General features: G+C 43.8%; 1 protein-coding gene across 2 annotated transcripts in view; it reads left to right on the plus strand.

Annotated features, from left to right (window-relative positions):
• Window positions 1-12,813: 12,813 nt before the first annotated feature.
• The window catches only part of AFF1 (AF4/FMR2 family member 1), a 68,274-nt gene continuing 55,292 nt past the window's right edge, over window positions 12,814-25,795 (plus strand). Inside the window, exon 1 of one of the 2 annotated variants that reach the window (XM_032108827.1) lies at window positions 12,814-12,997. In XM_032108827.1, the coding sequence (XP_031964718.1) occupies window positions 12,981-12,997 (17 nt within the window). In that variant the 5' untranslated portion in view covers window positions 12,814-12,980. The remainder of the gene's footprint in view (window positions 12,998-25,795) is intronic. The other variant, XM_032108828.1, reaches the window with a different exon arrangement.

A 25,795-nucleotide genomic window follows, 5' to 3' on the forward strand; every position in this document is an offset into this window, starting at 1 on the left:
TGCATTGAAGTGGTGGAAATAAGTTCAGAGGCTGGTTATTATTCAAGGGTTTCACTCTTCAAAATAGTAGCCCACAGTGTTCCAGTGTCCCAAAACTGAGACCATTAATGTCTTGCCTTTTTCACGTGTCACTTGACAGTAATACTGTGTTTTGTATTTCCTTCAGCATCATGGCAAAACTGTGCATTTTTCAGAGCAGCATAGTTTGAGGAAGGAAAATTAATTCTGTGTAGATAGAAGCAGAGACAAATTGATTAGCCATGTCGGCAGTATACCTATATGAAGGAGCTATAAACTGAAGACAGAAGATTTTCGGGACAACAGTTGTCAGCAGGCAAAGTAAGTAAACACAGCTAGTTAATACACTGCTGCTGCTGCTTTAACATAAATAGTGAGTTCAGAGGGTTTGGGCATGTCTGGGTTTTAGAAACAAAAGAAGTGTTACGGTAACCAGACAGTACGATTAAGGCAGTTAAATTCTTCTTTTAAATGTTTTCAGGTACATGGCAAGCAATGTAGAAACAGAAACAGATTTTTTATAATGTGCTGCACGAAGCCAAGTACAGCACAAACAGTTTGCATCAGATTACAGCTTATGGGAAACACAAGTCAGCAAAAGATTCCAGGATTTGCTGCTTGTCCTCACAGATATGATGATGATCCTATGGTATGGTATGTTATACCCAATTTCCTTTCAACAATGGACACACAGAAAAGCAGCAGATAACTAACTTGAGCTAACCTTTCTCAGAAAAAGGACACACACAAACAAAAAAAGCAGAGACACACACAAAAAAAGAAACACATGCACACACACAAAGCATTCAGGTGTTCCTAAGAAATGGTGTATGTATGATAAAAGGTGGCATTGGCCTCCTTAGAGAAGTGCTCTGAATTTCTTTGGGTTTTTGTCTCAACACTGAGGAATAGAGTATCAAATGAAGACTGAATGCTCACTAGTCTGACACTTGCTGACGACACTGGAAGGTTGTCTGTTCTGGTGGAACTTCCCCTCTGTGACACCTGATGTGGTCAATTTGGTTGAAATAGACCCCACAGCTCAAAACTCATTACCAAAACATGGATGTGCTTATGCAGTGTGATGGCTTAAACTTGTTTTCTGTAGAAAATCTGGTTGGAAATATGCACCCATGCTCATCTTTTCCTCATCTTTTTCTCCAAAGAATTAGGTTACTTAAAATCTTTATGCTCCCTTTGAAGAAATGAGAAGTAAAATTATTAAGAAACCTATTTCCTTGGGAGGAAAATTGCTGTGTGCTTTCTTACTATGCTGACTATATGATTTGCAGGGGAAAAAGGTCTTGAGAGGCTTTTTTTTTTTTAGAACTGTGATGCCTTACTGAGTAAGCATCCAGGACATGCTCCAGCTGAAAGGGATTTTCCTTTATATAGGTATCTGATTTTTAGCAGGAAGTTTACCAGACTAGGGAAAAAACTGATATATAATCCATTATAGTTCTAATTAAAGAGCTGACCCTGTGTGTTAACCCAAGAGAGAAAGGATCCTTTTGTTTTTCCAGCCAGAATTAGCTGACAGAAGCACAAACACTTTGCCACATAAGCAGCCCGTGCTGTTAGTAGTTTATCATATCTTTGTTTTACTTGCTGGTCTTTGCCCACAAGAGAAGGGCAACAAAGGAAGCATTCCAGTTGCTCCTTGGAAACTGTTTGGAGGGCTCATTACTGTTGTTCCTTGAATACTTCTGAGCAGCCTCTTTCCTTACAACTGAGGTCCTTCTAAAACTAAACTATTATCTGGATGGAAGTTTGAATTTGTGACATCCACTGTTAGGCAAATCATTACTTGGGGCAAACATCAAGTGGCTTGTGAATGTTGGTGCAGCTGAAGTGGAGAGTCTGTTCTGTGCAGCTGGTCTCAGGGGTAAACTCAGGGAAATGTTACTCAGCATTTGAGCAGCTTTGAGAGGACAGCAAGGACTCTGAATATTAAGAGCATTCATTCACCAAATATTCATTGAGTGAATGATATTCTCCTGGCTGGGCAAAGTGGCAAATAAATGAATGAACGAGCCAGCAGAGAAGAAAAGGCCAACTCAACACTAGGACAGAAAATGCTGACAAAAAGTGGCTGATACAAATAAATGCTTTATTGCATATACTGAAAAGACAACGAAGAGCAGACTTACAAATACATGAGATAACAAGTTCCCATGGCACGTGGTTCTGAGTAGTGTTTGCTGCAAACTGGAGCACAGCCACTGAGTTGGAATTGGAGGTAAACAAAAATTCTGGATTCCATCTTTTGGAAAATTCCTTCTGGAGTTCCCGTTCAATTTCAAGTGACTTGTCCAGTGGAGTGTTGACTGATGAAGGTGTTATACTTGACAAGGGTCAATCTATTACATCTTCTGGGCATTGGTGTGTTTTACAGGAGAATTTGTGGAGTGGGATGTTTCACACCAACCTGTCCCATGGAGAGAGCTAGGATGAAAATGACCATTTCTGTCTGAAATTTTGGCCTATATAGATCTCTTGCAGATACACATCTTGGTCCATCCAATTCATGTCAGCTTCTCATAAAATTGGTAGTAGCCATCATGGAAAGTCTTGTATTGCTGTGGATGTGGTGACTGAATTTCCACTGCTGCTTTGGTTAAACAAACAAACAAAAAAAAAAAAAAAGGCAGAACACCACATCCTGTGGCTGCCATTCAGACCTCAATTTGAACATTACTTCTTGGGCTTAATTCCTAGTGTTTTGTGTTGGCCAGCCCAGCAGGCTCTGTGGGGAACTTTTCTTCCTAATGAGACATTAGGAAAAGGGCAGTTGGTTTTGTTTTAATGACGTGCTGGAAAGATCTTGCTGGCTAAGCGAATGTGACTTGAAGGATAAATCATTGGACTGGGAGCAGATTTAATTGCTAATTTCCTCAAGTGGGTTCTAGGAAATGGATTTCATCTTCCTTGTGGGACTGTGATGACCTCCATAGTCAAAAATTTTCTCTGGTAGGGCTCTGACTGTGACTTCAGTACAATAGCCAGATTCCCAAACCAAGTTATTATCTCTAAACAAGTTAACTTGGTTACAGAAGTAGCCTGGTATTCAGTAACAAGTGGCTCTGTATGGTCTATTTTGCCTTCTCTGCTATCTTTAAAGCCAGATTGGATATTTCTGCACTGTCCTCAACAACAGTTACACTGGGATATCCCATTAAAATGCCCTCAAGTTACTGTTCTTTCCTTGAAGTCTTGTCAGATGTGGAACTCAAAGCTTCAGTAAAGGAGCTTGATTTTGGTTCCACCTCTAACATTATTAAGCTTTCAGGCCAAGCCCACTGCAATTGGAGTGTGCTGAGCATTTGATGTATAACAATTCTCTGCTTCCTTGAGGTGGGTAAGCCAAATTTGATGTGCTGAGCCAAGCCTGCAGTAGCCTTTTGGAAGCTGGACAGGGTTAGAGGATAAAGCAAGAGAGTTCTTGGCTATGCACTGTAGAATGGGGTCAGTTTCTCCACAGCTCCTTTGGCACTTGTCAAGGAAATAAATTTTCTCATGTCAAATATTTGTGGGTTTAAAAATACCCTGGCCTGGAGTGGTCAAGTGCTGGGGAGTGCAGCAGAACTTTCATTGCATTTCCTTGTATCTCCTGTGTGTAGCCTAGTGCAGGATAGAGAAGGAAGACAGCCCATAGGGCATGGTCCCCATAGTTGTGGGTTTCCTCTGTTCAAATCTGTCTTTAGATTCTGCGGTGTTCAGTACAGTCTTAGCATGTGACAAGGCTTTTTTAAAGTTAGTTCTTCTAACAAAGAATGTCTCAAAGAACTGTGACCTGGTAATTAAAATAACTGGTCTGGGTCCCCTTGATGCATCCAGGAGAAAAATGTTCATTTACACTAAATGAAATGATAAAGTAAGGTCAAGTCCATTTATCCCCTCAATGTCTTTATTCAAGGTGTTGAATGCTCTGAAGCAGAGGTGACACTGCCTGGTTCCTCCTACAGCTGGCTGTTGGTATAATGACACAAAGGCAGAATTCCCAGTTCTGCTATGAAAAGATTGTCATGCTGATGCTACAGATAACAGGAGAGTGAGTGGTTATCAGGAGGCATTTCCTCAATGGTAGTGTTCCTAGAGCACTGCCAGTCTTCCCACCAGCACAATCTGCTCATGTTACCCAGTCCCATGATGGAAATAATTCCTGAAGAACAGCTACCTGCCTTGCTTTTCTCAGGGAATCATGAAGCACTAGACAACAAGGTTAGATTTAGGCAGGAGTTATGTGAGCCCTGCTAGGTTGTCCATTCATATGATAATTATTTTGCATTCATCCCCTTTCTGTGACCTGCTTTTTCATGCACAGCTGCATTTTTTTCCTAGCAGAGCTTAAATTTTGTTTTGTTTGTTTCAAATCCCTGTATTGCTGTAAGCATTCAGCAATTCTGTCTGCTGTGATAAGTCCTTACCGTGACTGCTTTGTGCTCCCAGCAGCCCAGGCTACTTGTCTTGGGCCTTGTGGTCCCATGACTTCGGATATAAACTCCTTGTCTAGTGATGTGTAGCCCTGGCATGTTGATGGTCGCTTTAGAAATGAGCATTATCTCAGGGCAGGATTCAGCAGAAACATGTGCCTAAGTGGGATTTGTGTGTCCAGCCACATGGGTGTACTAGTAGGGAGGGTTGCCTTATTTACCTCAACAACACTTTCCTTCTTCACCCCCAAATCACTTTATCTTTTTTCTTTCTCTTTTTCATACCCTCTTGTGAGAGAGACATTATTTACATGTCTCTTGTGTGACAAGTGACTTGATGGTTTATAGCACATGGGGATAATGCAGTTTTCAGAATTTGTGTTCTGAATCTGGACATGATATCAGAGGCTTCTAGAGATACAATAACCTTCTTTTGCACTCCAAGGTTACAGAACTGGGCAGAAAACAAGTGCAACCAAGGGAAACACGTAGGTACCTTATCATTCAAGACCTCCTGGCTTCCCTAGTACAATTTATTGTGCAGTCTGTGTCATGTTGTCCAGTTGTCTCATTCACTTAATTTGTTGAGATATGCCAGTGTTCTTGGCCCTAGGTAAGAACACAAATCAGCACCTGACATGAGAAATTTTTCATATTATGTATGTGGAGAGGAAGATGATGTTACATTCCAGTCAGTTAGTTTTTGTAAAAATTCACCTTCAAGCCCAAAGGAGCTCAGCATAGCTGAAAGAGGTGAATGGAAAGAGGTGAGTTCCACAAAGGGCATTTCAAAATCTTCCGCTTCCTCTGGAACATAAAGTTACCTCACTCATTGTGCATGAATCAGCTCATCGAGGAGAGGAATCCAAGAGGGAATTGTGCCGAGCAATCATAATTCTAACAAAGCCCTTATGAAGGGTCTAGTCAAAGTGAAATGTTTATTTAAAAACATCCTCTATCTAGCTCTTGCCTTGGTCTTTCAAGCAGCTTCTGTGACCTTACACTTGTCTTTGTTGAGCTTCATAAGGTTCATGTTAGCCCAAGTTACCCATAACACCCACTCTTCCAGCCTGTCCAGATCTTCCTGCAGGGTGAGTCTCCCATCTGAAGTGCTTGTTTGCCATTTGGCAAACCTCATCAGGGTGTCCTTGGTCCCATCACCCAGATCACCTGTGAGGATATTAAACAGTGTTGGGCCCAATATCGATCCCTGGGGGACCCTGCTTGTGACAGGTCACCAGCCTGAAGAGGAGCTGTTTGCCGGCACCCCCTGGGTGCTCCCTGCCAGCCAGTTCCTCACCACTGCACAGACCATGTGTCTGTCCATAATGTGTCCTTTTCCCGAGGAGGAGGCTTGTGGGAAACCATATGGAAATCCCTGGAGAATCCAGGTAAACACTGTGCACCGCCTGCCCCACTTGAACCAAGCACTTCCTTTGCCACAGAAGGTGATCAGCTCTGTCAAGCACGATTTGCCCTCGGTGAATCCGTGATGGCTTTTCCCAATCACCTGTTTCATTTATCTTGTGATAGCTCCCAGGTGGATTCCTTTGGTAACTTTCCCAGGAACTGAAACACAACTTCGTTGCAAAAGCATTTGTAACTTGGGGAAATATGTCAGGTTAATAATGCCCACACAACTGCAAATCCATGAGGCCTCAGTGTGGTTGAAAAACCTGGCCCCATCGAAGGCATTTGCCAAACTTGTAGGTTGTTTAGTGAAATCAAGATTTTACTGCTGGCTCCTCACATGCTTTCTAGCTGTGTTAAGATGAGTTGGCAGCAGAGCAGGCTTCCCCCACACCCTGTTCAGTCACATGCGCGCGTGCATCTCCATCTGCCTGTGTCATTACAATGTGAGGTCCGTGCTTTGGCTGAGGAAACCTCTCTTTCTGTGGCTTGCAGAATGCCTGTCTGATGGTCCCTCACCTGGTGTTTAAAGCCATAACCTAGAGGTCAGCTTCTTCATCTAATTATCAAGGCATCTGTGCTCCTATTTCTTATCAGATGCCCTAAGTGGGTCAGTTCATGAGGTTTCACATAAAACTTCTGTAGCCTGGACTCCTGCCAGAAACCATTTTGCTCCCTCAGGAGTGTGACATGCTGCAAATTAATGTCACAAATTGAAATGTAAACATTTTCTGTCCTATCTCTTCCTGTTAGAGACTTTTTTGCTTCTGCTGAGGGGATCTTGCACTTAATAAATCAAAGCTTGCTCACTCTTTTCTTCCAAAGTCTTTGTAGAACACATTTTTGTTGCAAAGGACACCCATGGGCCAGGCCAGGCCGCATGACTATAATTTTGATGCCATTAGTTCTGAACATGCTTCTTTGCCTACTTTTCTGTGAACCAAAGACTAGTTTTGGGGCAGACAGGATAGCGAGAAATAGGTGTTGGATGTAGTGAGTGAGCAGCATTGTAGAAGTGTGAGTTCACTTCCCTTGCATGGACCAAAGCAAGGGGAATTTTTTTTTTAATTTACTGTGATGAGCCAAAATGGTGCCAGTTGTGTAGTGGCTGAAACTTAGCTGTGTCTGAGGGCCCCTGCTAGGTGGAACTGCCCCTTACAGTGACATGAGGAGCTTAATTGCTACAAGATCTTCCCCCCTTCTATTTCATCCTTGCTTCCTGAACACTGCTACTTTGGATTTTTATCCAGTGTTACCTTTTAATCTATAGCTGTCTTTTTAATGTTTGTTTTTTCCCTTCTCCCCTTTTCATGAATGTTGACATTCATCAGAGGCCTAGTTGGTTGTCTAAAGGGAGGGCCCTAACAGCACATTTATTCTTAAAATTGAACAAAATATCCTGGAGCCAGTAGCGGTAGCCTGGTTTGTCATGCTCTTGGCAAGCCTGAAGTTCTCTTTAAGAGCTGACCTGAAATGCAGCATCATGGCTGGGAGAAGGGAAAAATGGATCTCTTGGTTCTCCCTTTCTTAGCTACGTATGATCCATGTGTTAGGCTTGTATGTTTAGGAACACTGCAGTGACTGCCAGTTGGACATTCCAGGCTCTGTGTGTAGCATGTACCTGAAGATCTTGGGCCAGTGCCCCTCATCCAGTTGCAGCTGAGTTCCCTGTGTGGAATGCTGAAGATCTCAGCAGAGATGCTGGCTTTGGCAGCTACTTGTCCTTTGAAAAACCTGCCAAGAGAGCCAATGTCACATGGCAGCTTCCACTGCCTTGCAGTTCCAGACAGGCAATTACTAAATCTATTTTGTTGTTTCTTGACAGTTAAAGCAAAATTCTGCAAACATTCATTTTGATCTACTAATGAATGTGTGTGGCTCTAAGAAGTCTATCTGAAACCAACAGAAGTGTTTACAGGAGAATTCTTAGCATTTACAAGCTTTTCCTGACCTCAGCTTTTCTTGAACTGTGTGTTTGATGCAGAGATTGTGCCTTAGCCTACCAGTATTGGGAACTGTGTGTGGAAAAAGCTGTCAACCTAGTGAACATCAAAAATTAAAATGATTTGCTGCCTCGGGTAAGCAATCTGTTCTTTAGGTTCCATCTAACCTTCCTGTTGTGTAGTATTTCACTGAACGTAATCATAACTGAATGATGATTTAGACTGCTAGGGAGAATCTAGGAATTCACACAACTCTGAAAATCTCTGTGGGAGTGCTGGGGGAGAGTATTGTTTATCTCAATTCTGCAGTTCAAAAATTATTTTTGGAGAGTTAATTTGAAACGGAGAATTTCCCATGTAACACGCACACAAACCTAAATGCAGTGTTCACCCACAGACACACATCAATGAAGGAACCAAATGTTTAGATTTCATTTTTTATTCACTGTAACAATTACTGGAATGACTTGCTGCTTTGGAAACTGAAGAGTTTTCATGTTTGCTTGCTTGACTTTCCCTTTTTCCCACTGTTGACTCCAAGGAAGCATGTTTTGGGTTGGTCTTTTTGACTGTTGAAGCAAAGCTTGGGTGGCATCTATCAAGTACAATGTGCTGCACTTTTGTAAGAGAGATGTTGAATATCTGGTTTTTCCCTTCTAGAGAAGCTGACCCAAATCAAGCCTTCATAATGGAATTTATAGACATACAGAACAGTGGTAATAACTAGGAATTAATTTGTTGCAGTCTTGGCTTCCCAGGTGCTATGACCAATGTTGAGATGGTTTAAACAAAATAATCCCCCCCTCAATACAAGAATCATAATCACTGAGTGGGAGGAATTTTAAATCTAACATACTGTCTTTTATCAAACAATTGATTCCTCTTGTAACTTGAATCTATTGGGAAATGATCAGTGCTGGACACAGGTTCTCAGTGAGACCCTCATGCAGACGTAGTGCTTAGGGTACAATGCTTGCAGGTACAATTCTTTGGAAGTTTGGACAATGAGGGTTTTACACACATATAACTTGCCAAATGTATTATTCTATCCCTGCCCACCCTCCCCCCACAGGACGATTTTTATGCAGTTTCCATTTGTTTCTCATTTAGATCTTTACAGCTGCAGTGTGCTCTACCCTCATACCACTGCTATCGCTTTCCAAAGTACATCTTACTTCTTTTGATTTTTTTTGGCAATATACCTGCAAGGAATGAACCTTAACTTGTGAAAGTTCATAGGCATTATGGAACATTTTAAAGCATTCTGAGTGATTAATGAGTAATGCCAAGTAAGATGATGGAAATTTCTCCTGTTGGCTGCCAAAAGCTAGTAGGGCGTAGCCTCTAGTACAGTCTGGTTCCTGTGAGAAGGTGGCTTCTTCTTTAAAATCAGTTTTCTTCAATTTTAGATATTGAAAGATGAAAGGTTGTTTTCCTCTCAGAAAAGTTTGATTCTTAACATCTGTAGAGCAATTACTTGCATAACGGACTGTACTCAAGTTAGTCTTCCTTGTTAAAGTCAACATATCCTTTTGGTTGTATTCTTCCCTACCCCCTTTTTTTCAGTGCTGTACTCAGCTATTTCTTTCCTTTGCCCTGCAGCTCCTTTAGCCTCACTGTAGGTACACTGTGTGGGTTAGACCCAGTGAAATCCAAGTGCTTTCCAGGATTTGTCCAGCAGGGATGTGCTTCTGGCAGTCAGCTTTGGTTCTGGAAAGTGCTAAGGTTAAGGAGGTGCAATAAAACAACTCTACAGGGAAGTGCTTTGCTGAATCAGGGTTAACAGAGAGTTTTTGCTGTCTCAGCCTTCTTCAGACTCGTCATTGCTCGCCAGCTTCATTTTACCTTGTTGAACTGGTTTTTGTGTGTGCTTGCCTGGATGGGTTTCTGAGTTTTGCTCACTTTCCAACTCAACTTTGGAGGCAGGACTTTGAGGATGGGATTAACCAACTCCTCCAAATACGTGGAAACCTTGAAACCCTGAGCATTATGGCTGTAGCCTTTGCTTTACAGCACCAACACAACGTATTTGTAGTGTGGCCAGTTCCTTGCCTACTGGTAGGGAAAGACATGAGAATCAAGCCCTTGGGAGGTTTGTGCAGGTTTTGGGATTGCCAGAACACAAGAACTCTGCAGGTGTGCCAGAGTTCTCTGTAGTGGTAGCTCTCTGTAGTGGTAGCAGGGAAATGCAAGGCAGAAGGGTGCTGAGAGCCAGAGGGGCTGGCAGGGCTCAGGGGTCAGGGATTATTTACGGGGCTGGGGCAGCAGAGCCTTTATGGAGCACAGTCCTCGCCTTCTGACCTGGTGCAGAAGTGCCCTTTGCAAATGAAAAGGCCACCCAGGGCTCCCTCAGGCCGGGAAACACAATATCCATTGGACCCTTTTCACCTCCAAATGTGAAGGACTCATCAGTGGCAATAATAAATGGCAGCGGTAAGATGGATTTCTTGTCAACAGAGCTGGGAGAACACATTTAATTAAAGGACAGCAGTGACTCGAAACAGTGAAGGTAAGGGGTGTGTCTGTTTAAAAACCTGATTGCAGTGCACTGCAATGAGATGTTTTGAACAGCGTGGTAAGGGCATGAGTTTGACCTATTTTCTGTGTATAAACAAATACATGTTTTACTTTACAGCAAATATATTTCAGGAAAGCTTACTGACCATGTCTTTGTTCTAATGATTTTTACTATTGCTTGGTATGTGTTCCTTCTTCATTGGTACTCTGTGCTTGATTAATTGTTTCACAATGCCATAAGCTCTCTGGCATTTGTCCCACAAACTTAATGAAGATCATACCTTTATTAGTATAATGTCATGTTACTATTTTTTTTCTGGAGTTAAGGGATGCTGGCATTCCCCTTCCTGAACAACACTCAGGTATGGTCAGCACTGTTAGTGGTGAGCAAAGAGATACCCCATTGTTCTTCTACAGGCCCTGCTGTAGATGTTGTGGGTAATTTTTTTGGCAATGTATCAGTATCTGCACTTTATCTGGAAATAATGTTGTTTTATGCTTGAAACTTTGATTTTTTTTCTTTTCATTGAAATATCCTTCTTGTCAACATGTCCAGATACAGGTAGGTCTATAGGCAGGTGAGAGGCGACTTTAAACATAATATACCCACAGGCCTGTGCTTTACCAGTGATGCCTGAAGTTCTGTAGCCTTTTCAGGAGTTCAGAATTAAGTAACAACAGCATGCAGGCTGCCTGCACACCTTCATTTGTTTTTGGTTGGATTTGCATTTCTGTGAAGTGTTTAAATCACAAGGCTTCTTCTCTGGAGAACTCCATTCTCATCCAATGCACAGGTAGATATGAATGGTTCTTCAAAAATTATATACAGCTTAAATACCATTTGGAATGATGATCACCTGTAGGAAGCTTTTCCTGATAGGTTTTTAAGGCAAGGAGCTCACTACTGCATTTCTGAGCTTATGATGAGCTGAAGAGTACAAAGAGTTTATTGATTTGTTTTGTTTTGCAATTTTTACTTAGGGGAGATATTTTTCCTTCATTTGCAATACATCTTACAAAGACAATGACTGAAAAAGGGGAAACTTGTATCCCTGATCAGTGAATAGAAACAGGTGAGAAAAGCTGCAGTCTGCTGATTTTGGAAACAGACAGGAGGGATGAGTCAACAGGTGACAGAAAGCTTTCTTTGGAGAAACACTGATTTATCAGACACACTTATACAAGTGCTTTTGAAGGGGGGCAGGGTGGAAAACTGCTAGGAACTCTGGGTGAAAGCAAACCATTTCTTTTCCTGGAGAAAACTCAGCTGTTGTGGAAAGTCTAGAGAATATTTTTTTCCATTATCTTTTGTTCTGAAAAAGATAGCCCTGAAAAATCAGCCTGAAAGAACTGATACGAAGTTTATTTAATCTTCATGGAGATAGCTCAGACCTCGAGATTCCCACAGAGGTTATCTGAATAAGAAAACAATCAAGTATAAACCCTTCTCCTAGTATCTGCCAAGTACTTTGACACAAGCTGTGCTTTAAACCAGAAAATTACGAGGAACGTAATGTTGCAGTTGTTGGTAGAAACCTTAGCCATACACAGTTGCAGAGAAAAGTTGAAGGGATCTTGGATAAATGTTTTTTGCCTGCTGAATGCTTGGTTAATTCCTGGTTGAAAGCAGTTGCAGGAGTAGTTTGTTTTTTATAATTGTGCCAAGAAACGCCCAGAGTAAAGGACAGGTATTGCTGCTTTCCGAGTGTGTCTACAAACCGTGGTCAGGACCAGAGCCCAGCAGAAATTGCATAACCAACTTCATCTGCGCACAACAAACCTTTTCCCACAGGTTTCTTAGCCTGCAATTCCAGCTCTGGGTTTAGCAGCACGCTCAGGGTTTCCTTTGCTGCGTCTTTGTGGACACCTGGGATTCGTGTTTGCAGCTAGGTTCTGTGTTCGTTTCGAAGATTTTGAACCGTCCGAAATTTTTCAAAAATTTGAGCCGTTTTCTTTTGGTTTTCCAAAACAAAAACCTCCCATACATATAATAATAACAATAAACAACCCAAGGAAAACAAACAAAAAAAACAACAAAAAAAATAAGCAGAGACGCCGCAGGAGCACCCGCGGGGCGTGGCGGAGGGCAGGGGCCGGCTGGCGGAGCAGCCGCGGAGCAGCCCCGGCCCAGCCCGGCCCGGTCCGTGCCCTCCGGCCCCGCCGGCCGCAGGCAGCGCCCTCAGGAGCGGCGCGGGGCAGGGCACGGCCCTCGCGCCGCCCGCCCGGGCAGAGGCTGGGCCGTACCACGAGCGCTCGGCCGGGCAGGGGGAGGCGGGGCGCGGGGCGGGCGCGGGGGCCGCGCTGCCCGCAGGTCCCGCCGCCCCCGGGCACTGCGGGGACGCTGAGCGGGGCCGCGGCCCCGCCGGACGGCGGCGCCCAGCCCCGCCGGCCTGCGGGCCGGACCGGGGCAAGTCCCGCGGGGCCGGGCGGGCCCCCCCCTCCCTGCCAGCGGCCGGGGGAGGGCCGGGCGCCCGGATGTCGATCAAAATGAGCGAGCTCCAGCCGTGCGCTGGCCGCCCAGGCGGGGGGAGCCGCGGCGCGGCGGCAGCGGCGGGGAGGCGGCCGGCACATGGGACGGCAGGCTTTCGCAGCGGGATAGAGCCTGGACAGCTGCGGACGGAGCTCATGGATAGAGGACGCTTGGCAGGATAACCCCGCGATGGCTGCCCAGTCGAGGTACGGCATTAAATAACTTTGGTCGCGCCCAGTGCATCTCGCTGAGGGCTGCTCGCAGCCCGGCGCTGTTTGTGATGCCCTGGCTCCGGCTCAGGCTCACTTGGCTGTGGGGTTTTACCCCGAGCCCCGGGTAGGTTTTGTCCGTGTGTTTTGTTCACCGAAGTGCCCGCTCCCTCTCCCCACCGTAAACTTTCTTCCAGCAGGAAAAACAAAGTCTTAATTGCTCCCCGTCAAATCTCTCCCAGTCCGAAAAGTTAAAAGCTCTTTGAAACTGATTTGCTTCTCCCCCGTGGACCTGTCTGTTTAAAAGCTCTTGAAACTGATTCTCTTCTCCCCTCCATACTTGTCTCGCATTTGTTTGTTTCTGTTCGCCTGTAACCAGCCCGGCGTGAGCAGGTTTCTGTCAGTGCTTACAGCAGTGTTTTAAAAGGTGGGGAATGGTTTCTGTTCGGCCGGGTTGCAGAGCTGGCTGGGCGCAGTGGGAGCCAGTTGTGTCTGCTGGATAGATGGGAGGATAGAAAATTGTTACAACAGAGAAGAGTACCGAAAAGAGTTACTTGGTTGCTGTCAGGGAGCAAAATTCAAGTTGAAACACCGATCTTGGTTAAATACTTCGCAGCTGCGGTTTTAAAGAAGCTGCATTTTGCCAGCTCTCGGGGGAGTGGGGGAGTGTCCTGTCTAAAGTAAATTTCACACTCAGCATGGGGGAGGCAGCTTTTCTTATGCAGTAGTACTTGATGGAGCAGTGCTATTTAAGGTACCTGTTAAATGCCTTTTAGCGTTTACCATGCCTTAATGGGCATTTCAAAAATGCCAAAGAGAGAAATTCCTTTTTGCTCTTAGTCCCACACCAAAAAGCCACCCTGCTCCCCTTTCCTGCAGGCAAGGGGGAAAAAAAAAAAAAAAAAAAGAATTAAAAATGGTGGTATATCCTACACATAAGTTTGGCACTCACGGTGCATTTTCACAGTGGTGCTTTTCTGCAGGTTTGAAGCCAAGAGCTGGCTTTAAATTACAACTGGAGAAGGACAGAGTCCTGAGGTTTGGGGAAGAAGCAGGGGAAGATTGATTGCTTGGTTAACAGCTGAGCTCTTCTCCAGCTTCCACGGCCTACTCTCTCGAATGTGGGTAGACTGGGAGTGTTTGACATAAAGAGTACTTAACAAAAAAGGTGAAGATTGAGAGTTTAGCATCTTTTTTTCCTTTGTATGATCCGTTTTCATGATTTACTGGCCTGCATTATCAGCGTTGCTGTAATAGAACCACATGCTGGATGCAGCATAAATCCGAGGGATGCTGGCTGGCCCTGGAGCTTGGCTTGGCTCCAGGGCCAGGGACATGCCTGATGTCTCAGAGGTCGCACAGCCATTCTGCTGGGTGGCAGGAGGGCACGTGGGAGCCGGGTCCCCAACTCCAGCCAGCTGGCCGAGACAGGCCAGAGTTGGCACTGGGGCCAGTGAGCCACATCCCTGACCCCTAAGGTGAATGGCGCAGAGAGCCGAGTGTTGCACGCTGAGTGGCTCAGACTGAAGGGAGGAGAATGGTCCAAGGCCTGGGTCTGGGGGGCTGAATTTTGCAGGGCAGGTGCAAGGACCGTGCCCCACACCTGCTATTTGAGACAGACATGGGGACAAGATGTGCATGTGCTGTTCTGTACTCTTCCTCCTTCTCCATCCTGTGTGTTGGCTTTTGCTTTTGTCAGGATGCTGTGAGGTGCTCAAGCTATAAAACTGCGTCAGAACATTTCAGCACAGCAAGTACAGAGGTTACTCTGTATGCCTGAAAATCAGTGTTAAGATCTCTGATTATTGCTTGTTTTAAGACATTTAAAGAGTGTGGGAGTGCATATGAGTAGCAGAAATGAGTCTGTAGGAGAGAGGTTGCATTTGCCAGAAAGCCTGATGCTTGTGGTATTTCTGTTTCAGTGGCACAGATATCTGCAGGGTTATCCATCTCATTTCAAAAATTTGTGCTTTGTGGTGTGTAGAAGCTTTTATTCAACAGTAAAAGATGAATTAATATTCATAATAATTAATTAGAACTCTACTGCATGAGACTGAGAAGCCATATGTCTCCAGAATTCATTTGCTGAAACATGTCAGAGGGTTTACTCTGCAAGGTAGCTGACAAAAGAAACGTGTGAGCTTTCTGTGTTCATTTGTGCTTTGCAGAAAATACAGGCAATTTTTGCAAGCTCAGTAAATTACTGATGAGGTGGTGTGATACTGAGCACGGCAGTGGTGTGTGTATCCCTCTATACAAGGCCTTCAGGCACTCCTCCATCTGCTCACGTTTTCTATTTCTCACATGCTGTTTGCTACAGCTAGTGAAAGTGATGTGACATACGGGAGGATGCTTGTTTGGAAACAAGAAAATCCAGCATCCTTTCTTCAGCTTCAGTGCTGTGATCCTCAGTGCTCACCTAGCATTTGGGTTTCACTATTTTGAAGGGTGGAAGGGTAAGGAAAACAAGGTGATAAAACATGCCTGTTGCTGCTCCTTAGCATTTTAAAGACTGTAATAGTGATAGCTGAAGAATTGATGTGCTAATGGATGCCACAGCATTCTTTAAAATCGTCATCTTAAGAAATGGTTACAGGGTGAGTTGGGCATGGCTTGAATGTCAGCTGTTTGAGAATGATCAGCTTTTCCCATTAGCTGCTGTAAGTATCTTACATCTGGAGCTATTAGGTGGAGAAATTATCCTCCAGTTAGCGTTGTTTTGTGTATAATGTAAGGTTGTGTGGGTTTTCTAAGTTGGTCGCTGAGCTGTAGGTTTGCAGCTGTAGCTTTCTATGCGCTCGCTTCTGGAATGCACGGATGATCTGATGCCTGTGGTGTCCCCAGGCAACAGGGCTTGTGTCAGGTTTTTATGGTGTATTCAGGAACGTGTAAGCAGAAGCAGAACTGATCTGAATGAGGACGAGTTTACTTTCTTGTCGAGTGTGGTGTGATGTTCATCATGTGCCGTTCAGCTGCTCTGGGAATACGGCAGGACCCTTGGGAGGAGTGTGGGACAGACTGGCAGAGCTCATCTCTTTTCTGCTTCTTTCTTCATTAAAATATCTGTTACGCTGCAGCAATTGCAAGCTGAAGATCTTTAGATGAATATCTGCCGGCTTTTTTTAAGATGCAGGCTGCTTTTCTCAGGTTGCTTGAAGTAATTTTAAATTGTCTGTAGACCCTGTCAGTTACACTTATTTACAGTAGGAGGATAAACAAAATGCTTTGTTTCGGACGCTAAGAATTTCCAGTTGTCATATATATAACTTGCCTTTCAGTGTAGTCATGGTTAGCATCATTTCTGGTGTCCAGAACGAATGCAATTTCCTAATCTTTGTACACAGGTGAATGCAGTACACAGTCAGAGCAACATGAAACCTGAGTGTTGTGCTGTCATCCCTGCTGGGCTAACCTTGCTCTTCCTCCTGAGTCAGCCCTGCAGGGAAGGGTAATGATGGACAGCAGTCTGGGAAACCCTCTGTTTTCACCCCCTAAAGCCAAGTTGTACCAGCTAAACTCAGAAGAGTCTTGGGAGGAGGCTGTGCTGCTCATTTTGGTAGAAAAAAATGATGCTGTGAAGAAATAAAATGTGGCCTTATCTGTTTTAAAAACACAGTAAATTCTGAAGGGAGTAACACTGAGGCTTTTTCCTGAGAAGCTATGTTGAATGAGCTTTAGTTCATTCTATGTCATTTCACAGTTTTCCAGGCCAGATGTAAAGACACTTTTCGTAACTTTTTTTTTTCATGGGTCCTGTTGGTACAGGCAAATGCCAGTATTGGTGATGCTGGGTTCCAGAAAGCTGATGGAGGTCAAAAAGGGCTGAAACAATATCTTGTTGGAGTTTACTTGTCTATTGAAAGCTAAAACATCCCATGAAACCCTGTTGGTTTTGCTTGTACGTTGCCACTAGCCCTGCCTAGAAATACCACTCTGTTCTCTCCTGAACTACATGTCTAGATGATCTATGGCATGTTTTGTAGGCTGCTGGGGATTTTCCGTTTGCAGTTCCTTATTGCCTGGACTTTCTGAGCCTGGAGTTGCTCTGGCAGACCTGCAGCTGAAACGTTCCCACACAGAAGAAAGAGATGCTCACAGGGAAGTGGATTTTTCAGGTTGGTTTAGGTTTTTTTTGGCAGTGGATATTCCAATTTAGAGTAGGCCATTTAAAACTTTGAAGTACAATTGTCATGGCATACTTGAGCTGGTATACAAGGGAATGTTTCCTTAGGTCATGTAATTTTCCTGTGTCTGAATCTGTGTTATAAAGAGAGGCCTCTTCTCACAGCTTTTTATGAGAAAATCATTTGCTAGTACAACTGCAAGACACAGCACGAATAGCAGGAAAGAAGATTTTAATGAGCTGCATAAATTCTCCTCAGCACTTTTCTTCTGAGAGTAGCCATAGTGAATGATGCATGACGCTTTTAAATACCTTTAAAATATAATAGGAAAGGTGTCTCCTTAAAGTATGTGGGAATGCTACAATGGCATTGTTTTCCATGAGGTGGAGGGCAGTGAAGTGAGGAAGAGTTCTCCACAGAGCGCAGGGTATCATCCTAGGGCCTGGGTTTGGTGCTGGGTGGTTGGGAGTGCAGAGGCTGGTTTGCTTACCTGGCATGACAAGAGTTACTGTAGAGATGCATGAGCCTCAAAAAAAAGAGAAAGTACTTTTCCTGTTCAGTCTTGAACACAGCCTGGAGATTTTTTTTTTTTTCCCTGTGGTATGTTATAGTGGAAAATGTACTGCCTATTTTATGTTTTGCAATATTGGCTGCTGCAGTTGATCTGTGCTCATGATAAAAAAGAGAAGACGGTGTAGGACTGGCTGGGGCAATTATCACTCCCGAACGAGGTGTTACCGTAAGTGGATTAAGATAGAGCTGCCTCTCCAGAAGAATGCTTTTGTGGGGAACAGACAAGAGGTGCTGCATGTGCTACCAGAAGCTTTTCCACAGTTGCCTATTCATAGACAATTCAGGGAAGAGAAGCTGAATTCTAGATCAGAATCAAGCAGCTGTGGAAAGTGGTGAGAGGCAGAATTCTTGCAGCCCAGAGGGAAGATGGCTCTGCACACAGCCAGCCCCCAGCTCTCTTTTGCTTCTGAGGTGCAGAAGTTGTTGATCACCTTATTGAACTGCGTGGCTTTTTAAAAGTGCATTTCTTTTGCTGCCTTATTCTTGTATGGGAAGGGAGAGGTGGCAAATGGGGAGAAAGAGGAGGTGTGTGGGCACAAAACATGCATTTGAGAAGTTGCTCTGCTCCTGTTAGTGCTTCAGAATTGTCAGGCTGAGGTATCTAGGCACACTTGATTACGCAACCTTCATCACAAATGCGATATGCTTCGTGAAGATGTTTATCTTCTGGATTAGTTTAGGCTTAGATGTTGTTTGTAGAATTGTCATTTTCAGTTGTTCTGAGTGTTTATTGTACTAGCAACCTAAAGTTTTCCTTTACTGTTGTTTTTGCAATGTTATCATCAGGTTAAGAGAAAATAATGTCCCTGCTATAATTTTTAGAGAAAGTTCAACAAGCAAATTGTTAATGTTTAACCTCAGAGGCAACAGCAAAACTCATTTTCAGAACTGCAGGTTTCATTTTTGTACTTGTAAATAAAAAAAAAGAGCAACAAAAACCAACCACAAAAACTCATCAAAGAATAACAAAAACACCTCTATCACCAGTTCAAGGAAAACATAAGTAAGAAGTAGCCCAACCAAAACATAAGTAAGAAGAAACAAAAGAGGAAACTCTTGAGCATATGGTAGTATTTTTATTTCTGTACATCTTTGCTTTTTAGAATGCCATATAGTGTGTAAGCTGCAAGCAGCAAGTGATGTATTCAGCGGTGTATGATCAGCTCCTTCTCAGCACAGTGATGTTTAGCCGGTGGTGTGTGCATGTGAGGTATGTGAGAGAGCTTGGGTGCATGTACCTCCTCCCTGAGCTGAGCTGTGGGCACTGCAGGTGGAAATATGGATATCTGCTGGCATCTGAAATTGAAAGGAATTATGGAAATGTGAAGCAGTAAAGGGATATTGACATATTTGGAGAATTGGAGGCGTGATAAGAAATTGCTTTTGGTTTTTTTGTTCTTCTGCAGTTTGTAAGGTTTTGCTTAAAAAATATTACTGAGATAATTCATCTTTGCAAGCACAGCTCAGAAGCTCTCCCTCATAACTGGTATGCAGCTATTTCTCAATAGTCCTCTCCCCTGCTGTAGGCTATTTTGGAAAAGTCATCCTAATCTGAAGGCAGGGAATATACTGGCAGTTTAGAAGTGCTTTGGTGACATGCTTCTCTCTTCCCTGTCCCCACAGCCCTCGGCAGAACAAGCTGTTCTAGGAAGAGTTGTTTTCCTGATGTCAGTAAGCCTGTGGCTCTGCTGAGAACAGGCTGTCAGTCTAGAGACCTGTTTCTTCATAGCTTTGCTAAAATAACATGTGCTAACAGAAAGAGAGCCTGGTCTATCCCTCTGTGCAGCAGAGCAGGGTGCTTTGCTTGGATTTTTGAAAGACTCCCTTAGAGCTGCCACTACCTGGAAGCTGTCGTGTCTGTCTGTCACTGCAGGCCTTTTTTACTGTGAAAAGTGCTGGCATAGCTAAAAGGCAACAAATACACTGCAGAGGTGAGATAACTGTGTTGGCCCAAGTGTGAACTCCATGATACTGGTGAAGAATGCTTTTTCTGGCCTATGGCTTCAGGGAGGATGGCTATGGGATGGTGGTTATAAGCTGTGTTGGCCAAAGAGCTCTTCTGGACCACTGTGTCTCCCTTCTTTGCTGAGACCCTTCAGCCCCCTTGTAACAGAGTGGTCAGCTTTATCCAGCAGTTAACTCTTAATCAGTCATTGCTTTGACTTTGGGTTTCTGATTTAACGCATGATGCTCTGTAGCTTGCATTCTGGAAGCAAGATGAATGAGTTGCCTTAATATTTAAAGGGAATGTGATCACTTTGCCGAGGTTTTGGAACACTGTAGGTGATCTTTATCTGTTTGCAAACCCATATCCATTTTACATGGACTGGCTTCAGCAAACTAGTAATAGGCTCTCTTTGCTTAGCTGGGTTTGTGGTCCTCCGTAAAGGGAATGCCTGGTTCTGTCTAATGTGCTACAGGGGTAAAAAAACTACTGGCCTGGAGTTTAAGAAAATTCTGTGTAACCACCCAGACTGGAGAGAGACAGAAAAATAGGTAAAATCATGTGCTGTTCTTTGAGAAGGACTAATCTGCTTATAGAAACACCATAATAATGAGATTTATTATTTGGAGACATGGGGTACTTTTACCATTGCGTCCTGCAGGAAAAGCAGTTGACTTGTACAATGAGGAATTAAGAACAATAGACCAAAATAACTTCCTAAATTGACTGACTTGGGAAAATTCAGTAACTCACTGTTTCACATATGAAAAAAGACTAGGTCATTTAGTGAATTAAATGGCACAAAGCTTTCCCTTGCAGTTCTCTATTTATTTGTAATAAAAATGAAGAGTTTAGCCTAGGATGGGAGAAGAAAAAACATGCACAGCTTCAGTCTAGAATTTCACTCTGAAGATGCCTTTAACTTTTTGCTGTTGTTCCCTTCCCCTTCCAAACCAGTTCCAAACTCTTAGTCGGTAAATGGGATGACTTCAGCCTTGGTTTTGGTTCCAAGTGACCCAGCTCCAAGGTGGAGTTTCTGTACCTGCTTTAGCATGTCACTGATGAGTAGTGCTGTTGCTTGGTGCTGTGGTGACCAGACAGTGCAGCTCTGCACGAGTAGGACCATAGTGGATTAAAACAGATGGATGAAACTGTCAGTCTGTAGAAATTGATAACATTAAAACTTGGCTACCAAGCTGGTTCTTCCATTACTTAAACATGTGGATCAGTCTGGTTCCTAATGATTTGGAAAGGGTGTTTTCTTTCCACATCAGTTAAGTAAACTGGATGAACTGACTGGCAGTAAATAGGTTTCTCTCATTACACATCCCTTTTTCCTGCATGTTTGGAGGGACAGACTGAATTTATGTGCAGGCAACCTACTGCTGTTTCTTCCTCTTAAAATATAGACAGCTGATGTAGTGTAGTGCTGTGTTTCACAGCCAGAACCTCCTTTCTGTGATTCTTGAATAAACGAAAGCAGTTTGTAATTATTGCGTAATCTGGGAATTGCAACCAAAACCTTCTTGGGATCTGGTTTGGGAACTGTATTGGTGTGTGTTGATATTGTTTTGCTATTTGAACAGCTTGTGAGAGAATTTATTGTGAAAACTGAGAAACTGTGCATACTAAAAAACCCCAACTAAACACCCCAAATCAAGAAAAAGAAAACCATACACACACACACACAACCCCCTCTCCTGTAATGCTTATAAAGTCTGATGCAGTCTGGGTTAATTTTTAAATATAATGAACATTTAGTTGACGTTCTGTCCTTTAGGCTGGACACTGGCCAAATACAGTGGTTTCAGTTCTTACCTAGAACTGACTTTGGTATCCGTGCTGTACTTAGTTATAAAGAGACACATATGGAGCTCGTGGTGTTTTAGTCACAGGTCCTGTGTTCAGTACTGTTTCCACTCAGCTCCATTAAGAGTTCTTATTCCTGTAACTGTCTGATTTGGCAGTCCTTTGTGCTAGTCAAACAGTAGAAAATAGGAGAAAAGGTCCTATTTTCAACTATAGCAGGAGCAAACATCAAACTCATGTTTGAAGATATTCCCCCCATCCCCTTGAAAAAGTCTGATAGAAATGCTGTATAAAAGAAGGTATTGTGATGAAAACTCTCTTCTTTCTGTGTCCCAACCCCATCTTCTGGGCAATTTCTTCTTTGCTTCCCTGTTCCTTTGTGCATCGATTAAATATCAAGTCAATGGTTTCCTTTTATAAAAATTGCTTCCTTGAAAATGAGCCATCCTCCTCCCTCGCAGCCTAATGATGGAAAAGTACAGATGATATTGATATAAGCTGTGTTTACTTGAATGTAACAGCTTGAAAGACTGTGTACAGTAATCTGCCAAGTGAATAATGATTTGGTTTTGCTTGTTCAATATTTCTTCCTTTCCCCTAGAGAGGGGGAGGTCTGAACAACCAGTAGCAGTTGCTGAGGTTAATAAGATGCATTTAAAAGGTCTTTAATTATGCCGTGCAATTTTCTTAGAAGGTCCTTGAACTATTCTTTCACCCCTTCCTCTTCTGTTTCGAGTGGGTGAGTGCAAATAAGATGGAAGTGCAAGGGAGGTGCAGGCACTGACTAGATACAGATCTAGGATCCTGCAAAGTCTCAATGGAAAGCAGGAAACCAGAGGAGGATTGAAATGGTTTGTGTGAGTTCAGCTGGCCAAGGGTGTGCTGAAAGCTGAGGCAGTGGTGAGAACTTGCGTGACAGGGCTCAGCAGGGTGAACACATAAGGTGTTGTTACAGCTGCTGCTCCAAATTTTATTGGTTCCTCTGGGTGTTTCCGTGCCGTCCTCATTTGGGACCAAATCGTAGCCTTCAGCTTGTACATTGGGTTCCAGCTGATCTACCCCTTCCATATCTTTTGAGAGACTTGTATAAGGCAATGTTGTACTTTAGTGACAAGAGGAATTTACACCAGTATCTGGTTTTCTAGTTTCCTTTGGCTTTAAGTTTTTCAAGTCCACTTCAAAAAGTTGTTCCTGGTAAAGATCTTCGCTTAAGCTTGTGCTCAAAAAGAATTCTTGACCTGGAGCTTTTACACAGAGAATGGGTTTTGCATATGTATAAGCAAGTGCTCAAAATGGATTCCTGGTTCACAGCTTGAAACTGAGGAATGACAGAAAAAGAGATGTAGAAAAGGGAGGGATATTAACCTTACAATTTCCTGTGTTCTTTCTCTGTTGTGTGCATTACTACAAGCACCACATTTCGAAGCAGGGCTGTTAAGTGAAAAAATGGGGAGTTAAGGCACAATTTGCTAGTTGGGAAGGATTCTAAGAGCTGTTCTGAGGATTAATGAAAGGGAAGTTTAAAGAGGGATAGAAAAATGCATAGTGAGACTCTTTCCTTACTCTCTTTTTTAAACTGGCTTCCAGAAATACTTATGGCAAGCTTGCTTTGCAGAATTTTATTATTTTGCAGCCCGTGTTTAGTAACCACAGGCAAGATGGAAAAGTTACAGAATGTGTCAGAAAGTGTGTGCTGAGGATGTAATCCTGCAGTTCCAAATTACTATGATCAACTTGCCTTTTCTTGAAAATACCTAGCTTTCTACAGTTGACTTGGCTGGATGTACCTGGGTTATGTGAGGCGTTAGCTGCTGCTGGAGGTGTTATTCATTCTGTTTGTGGGTGTTTCATTAATGAATCTCGGGGCCAGCGAAAGAATATAGAGAGATGAAGCAATCCTGAGTCAGCGCATCCCTGTGATGATGCAGGAAGCTGTCTGCTTGGATGCAGGTTGTTCAAGAGGCTTTCTGTGCTTGGCACTGGATGTAGCTCTAGGCAGACAGTCAGGGGGAAAGGAGTCCAGCAGCCTGCATGTAAGAATGTAAAACCTTCTCCAGGAGCTTGGTGCAGTGGTTACTGCAGGGCGTCTGCTCTGTCCCTTGGTAAGCAAAGCGCACGCCTCCTGCCTCATCCTGAGGGCAGGGAGTGAGTATTGTTGGGAACGTGCGTGCGTGGGAGGGCAGGGATGAGGAACCCCGGGGAGAGGCAGTGCTGATTCATTCTCCTTCCAAGTCTGTTGCCACCATGCTGCTGAGGACAGGAACTTGTTGGCTGTTGCGCTGAAAATATTCATAAGGGCAGAGGCTTGGAAGGGCATTATCAGAGAAGGCGATGTATTCCCTGGAAGGTGCCGTGAGTCACCACTGAGTGGACAGAATGCTGGATATGCCTGGTGAAACCCCTCACATGTATTTCTGCAGCACTTCAATGGGATTTCCAGCCTTGGCCACCATCTTGGCGTGAAATCACCACTGTCATTTTCTGGGTAGACGTGCCTTCCTTTGGCTGCCAGGTTTTGCTCCTTGAAGAGGTGATCAGTTTTTATGGAAGTAGAACTTCCTTGACATTTTTTGCTCTGCTCTTAGAGGCACAAGAAATGATGCTGTGTTTACAGAGGAATGCACCCACTCACGACTGTCTGGCCAGTGACTCTTCCCCAGTTTCACCCAACCTCTTGGCAGGCAGCCACTCCCCCTCTTGCTTACTCCACGCTGGCCCATCTGCAGTCCTGCTGCCCATCCTCTCTCTGGCTTTGGGATCCTGCCTAAAATGAGGGTTTCCCTGTGGACCCATGAGCACTGCCTGACCATCCTGGGCTGCTTCACCAGGGCTCTGCCTGACAGGCATCAGCTCATGTGGCTCCTGCTGTTGCATTAAGTTGTTTGCTCGATTGTTTAACAAAGTGCTTTTAATGGAAACATAAAACTGGATAGAAATACAAAGCCTAATGGAATAATCTCTTAATTGCAGTGCTGCAAATGACTATTCAGCACATGATTACTGTACTTCCAGGGGGAACAGGGAGGAGGAAAGGATATTGAATGAAAGACACTAAACACTTAAGCTGCTAAGAATGATGATTTATTGCCAATCTGAGCATCGGGCTAAGCAGGGCAAATAGACTGACAATAGTAAGTGCTTTTGGAGGTAGAAATTGCCTCATTCAGGGTATTCACTGTGTGTGCAACATGTAAATTCTACCAGGATAAAAGCACAAAGAGTGATTAATTAATAGTGGCCAGATACTCATGCATGCAGTGTCCTTAGGCAACCCAGAAAAAGGTATTAATCAGCACATTGCCCAATTATTGGCAGATAGCTCCTGGTGTGTAGTAGTTTGCCGTTTCAGCTAGAAAATGCTTTGTTCCTCTGCCTCCCTGTAAAAATAATGGGGTTTGCTGTGTTACGTGGTTCACAAAAAATACTCCATGTTTTTAAGCAGCCAAGGAGATGTGCTCAGAGGCACATTGACGTTATCACTTTTTAGTATTGCTGCAAGCCTTTCATGGTACATTAGTCTTTAGAGAAACTGTGTCCATCCTTCAGATATCTCACCCAGGTTAGACAGCAGCAGGTGAACAACTATTATCTTGGTATTGAGCTGGCTGTAGATTTGGTGTACAGCTGTGTGTTCTCCAGACCAGGGCATGATTAGCAGGGAACATGTTCCCCAGGAGCACATGCTGCTCAGGGAGGTGAGGTAAGCAGCCTTACTGATTCCCACCAGCACTTCCCTTTCTCATGATTTAGTGCCTGGATTCCCGGTGCTGCCTTAGGCAAGGCTGCCTGACTTCACCTGCCTGCAGAAGCCCCTTCGTTGCTCAGACCTTTCTTTGCACTTCTGGGACGTGCTTGGTGCCTGCTGGACTCTCCCTGGGGTGCACAGATGCAGACCCAGCACCAGGCTTGCACCAGGCAGGTCAGAGATTTCCAGTGTTTGCAGTGGCCTTGGCACTGCCAAAGCCATGCTGCTGTCCCGTGGGAACTGGAGCTGGCTGTTGCTTTTGGTCCGAGCCAGAGGGTGATGTTCCCACTGCCTGCACGCAAGTGTGGCTAATGATGCTGGAGCTGAGCACTTGGCTGTTTCTCAGTCTGCTTCCAATACCAGGGGAAAATAGGTGCTTTTTAAGTAGAGGTGCAGATGATGTGGTGAAAATGTGTTTTGTTTTGCTTGTTTTGTTTTTAAATTTGAAAATCAGAAATATGTCAAATAAGTGTGTACAGAATTGAAGGGGAAAAGTATTTGCATCCGTTTTATTATTATTCTTTAAAGGGATTCCTTTTTGTAGTTGGTTGCTAAAAGTAACAGCTTATGTAAATATTCTTAAAAAGCAGGAAAAAGGA

This window comes from Corvus moneduloides, chromosome 5 (genome assembly GCF_009650955.1).
Source record: "Corvus moneduloides isolate bCorMon1 chromosome 5, bCorMon1.pri, whole genome shotgun sequence".
Taxonomy (NCBI): domain Eukaryota; kingdom Metazoa; phylum Chordata; class Aves; order Passeriformes; family Corvidae; genus Corvus; species Corvus moneduloides.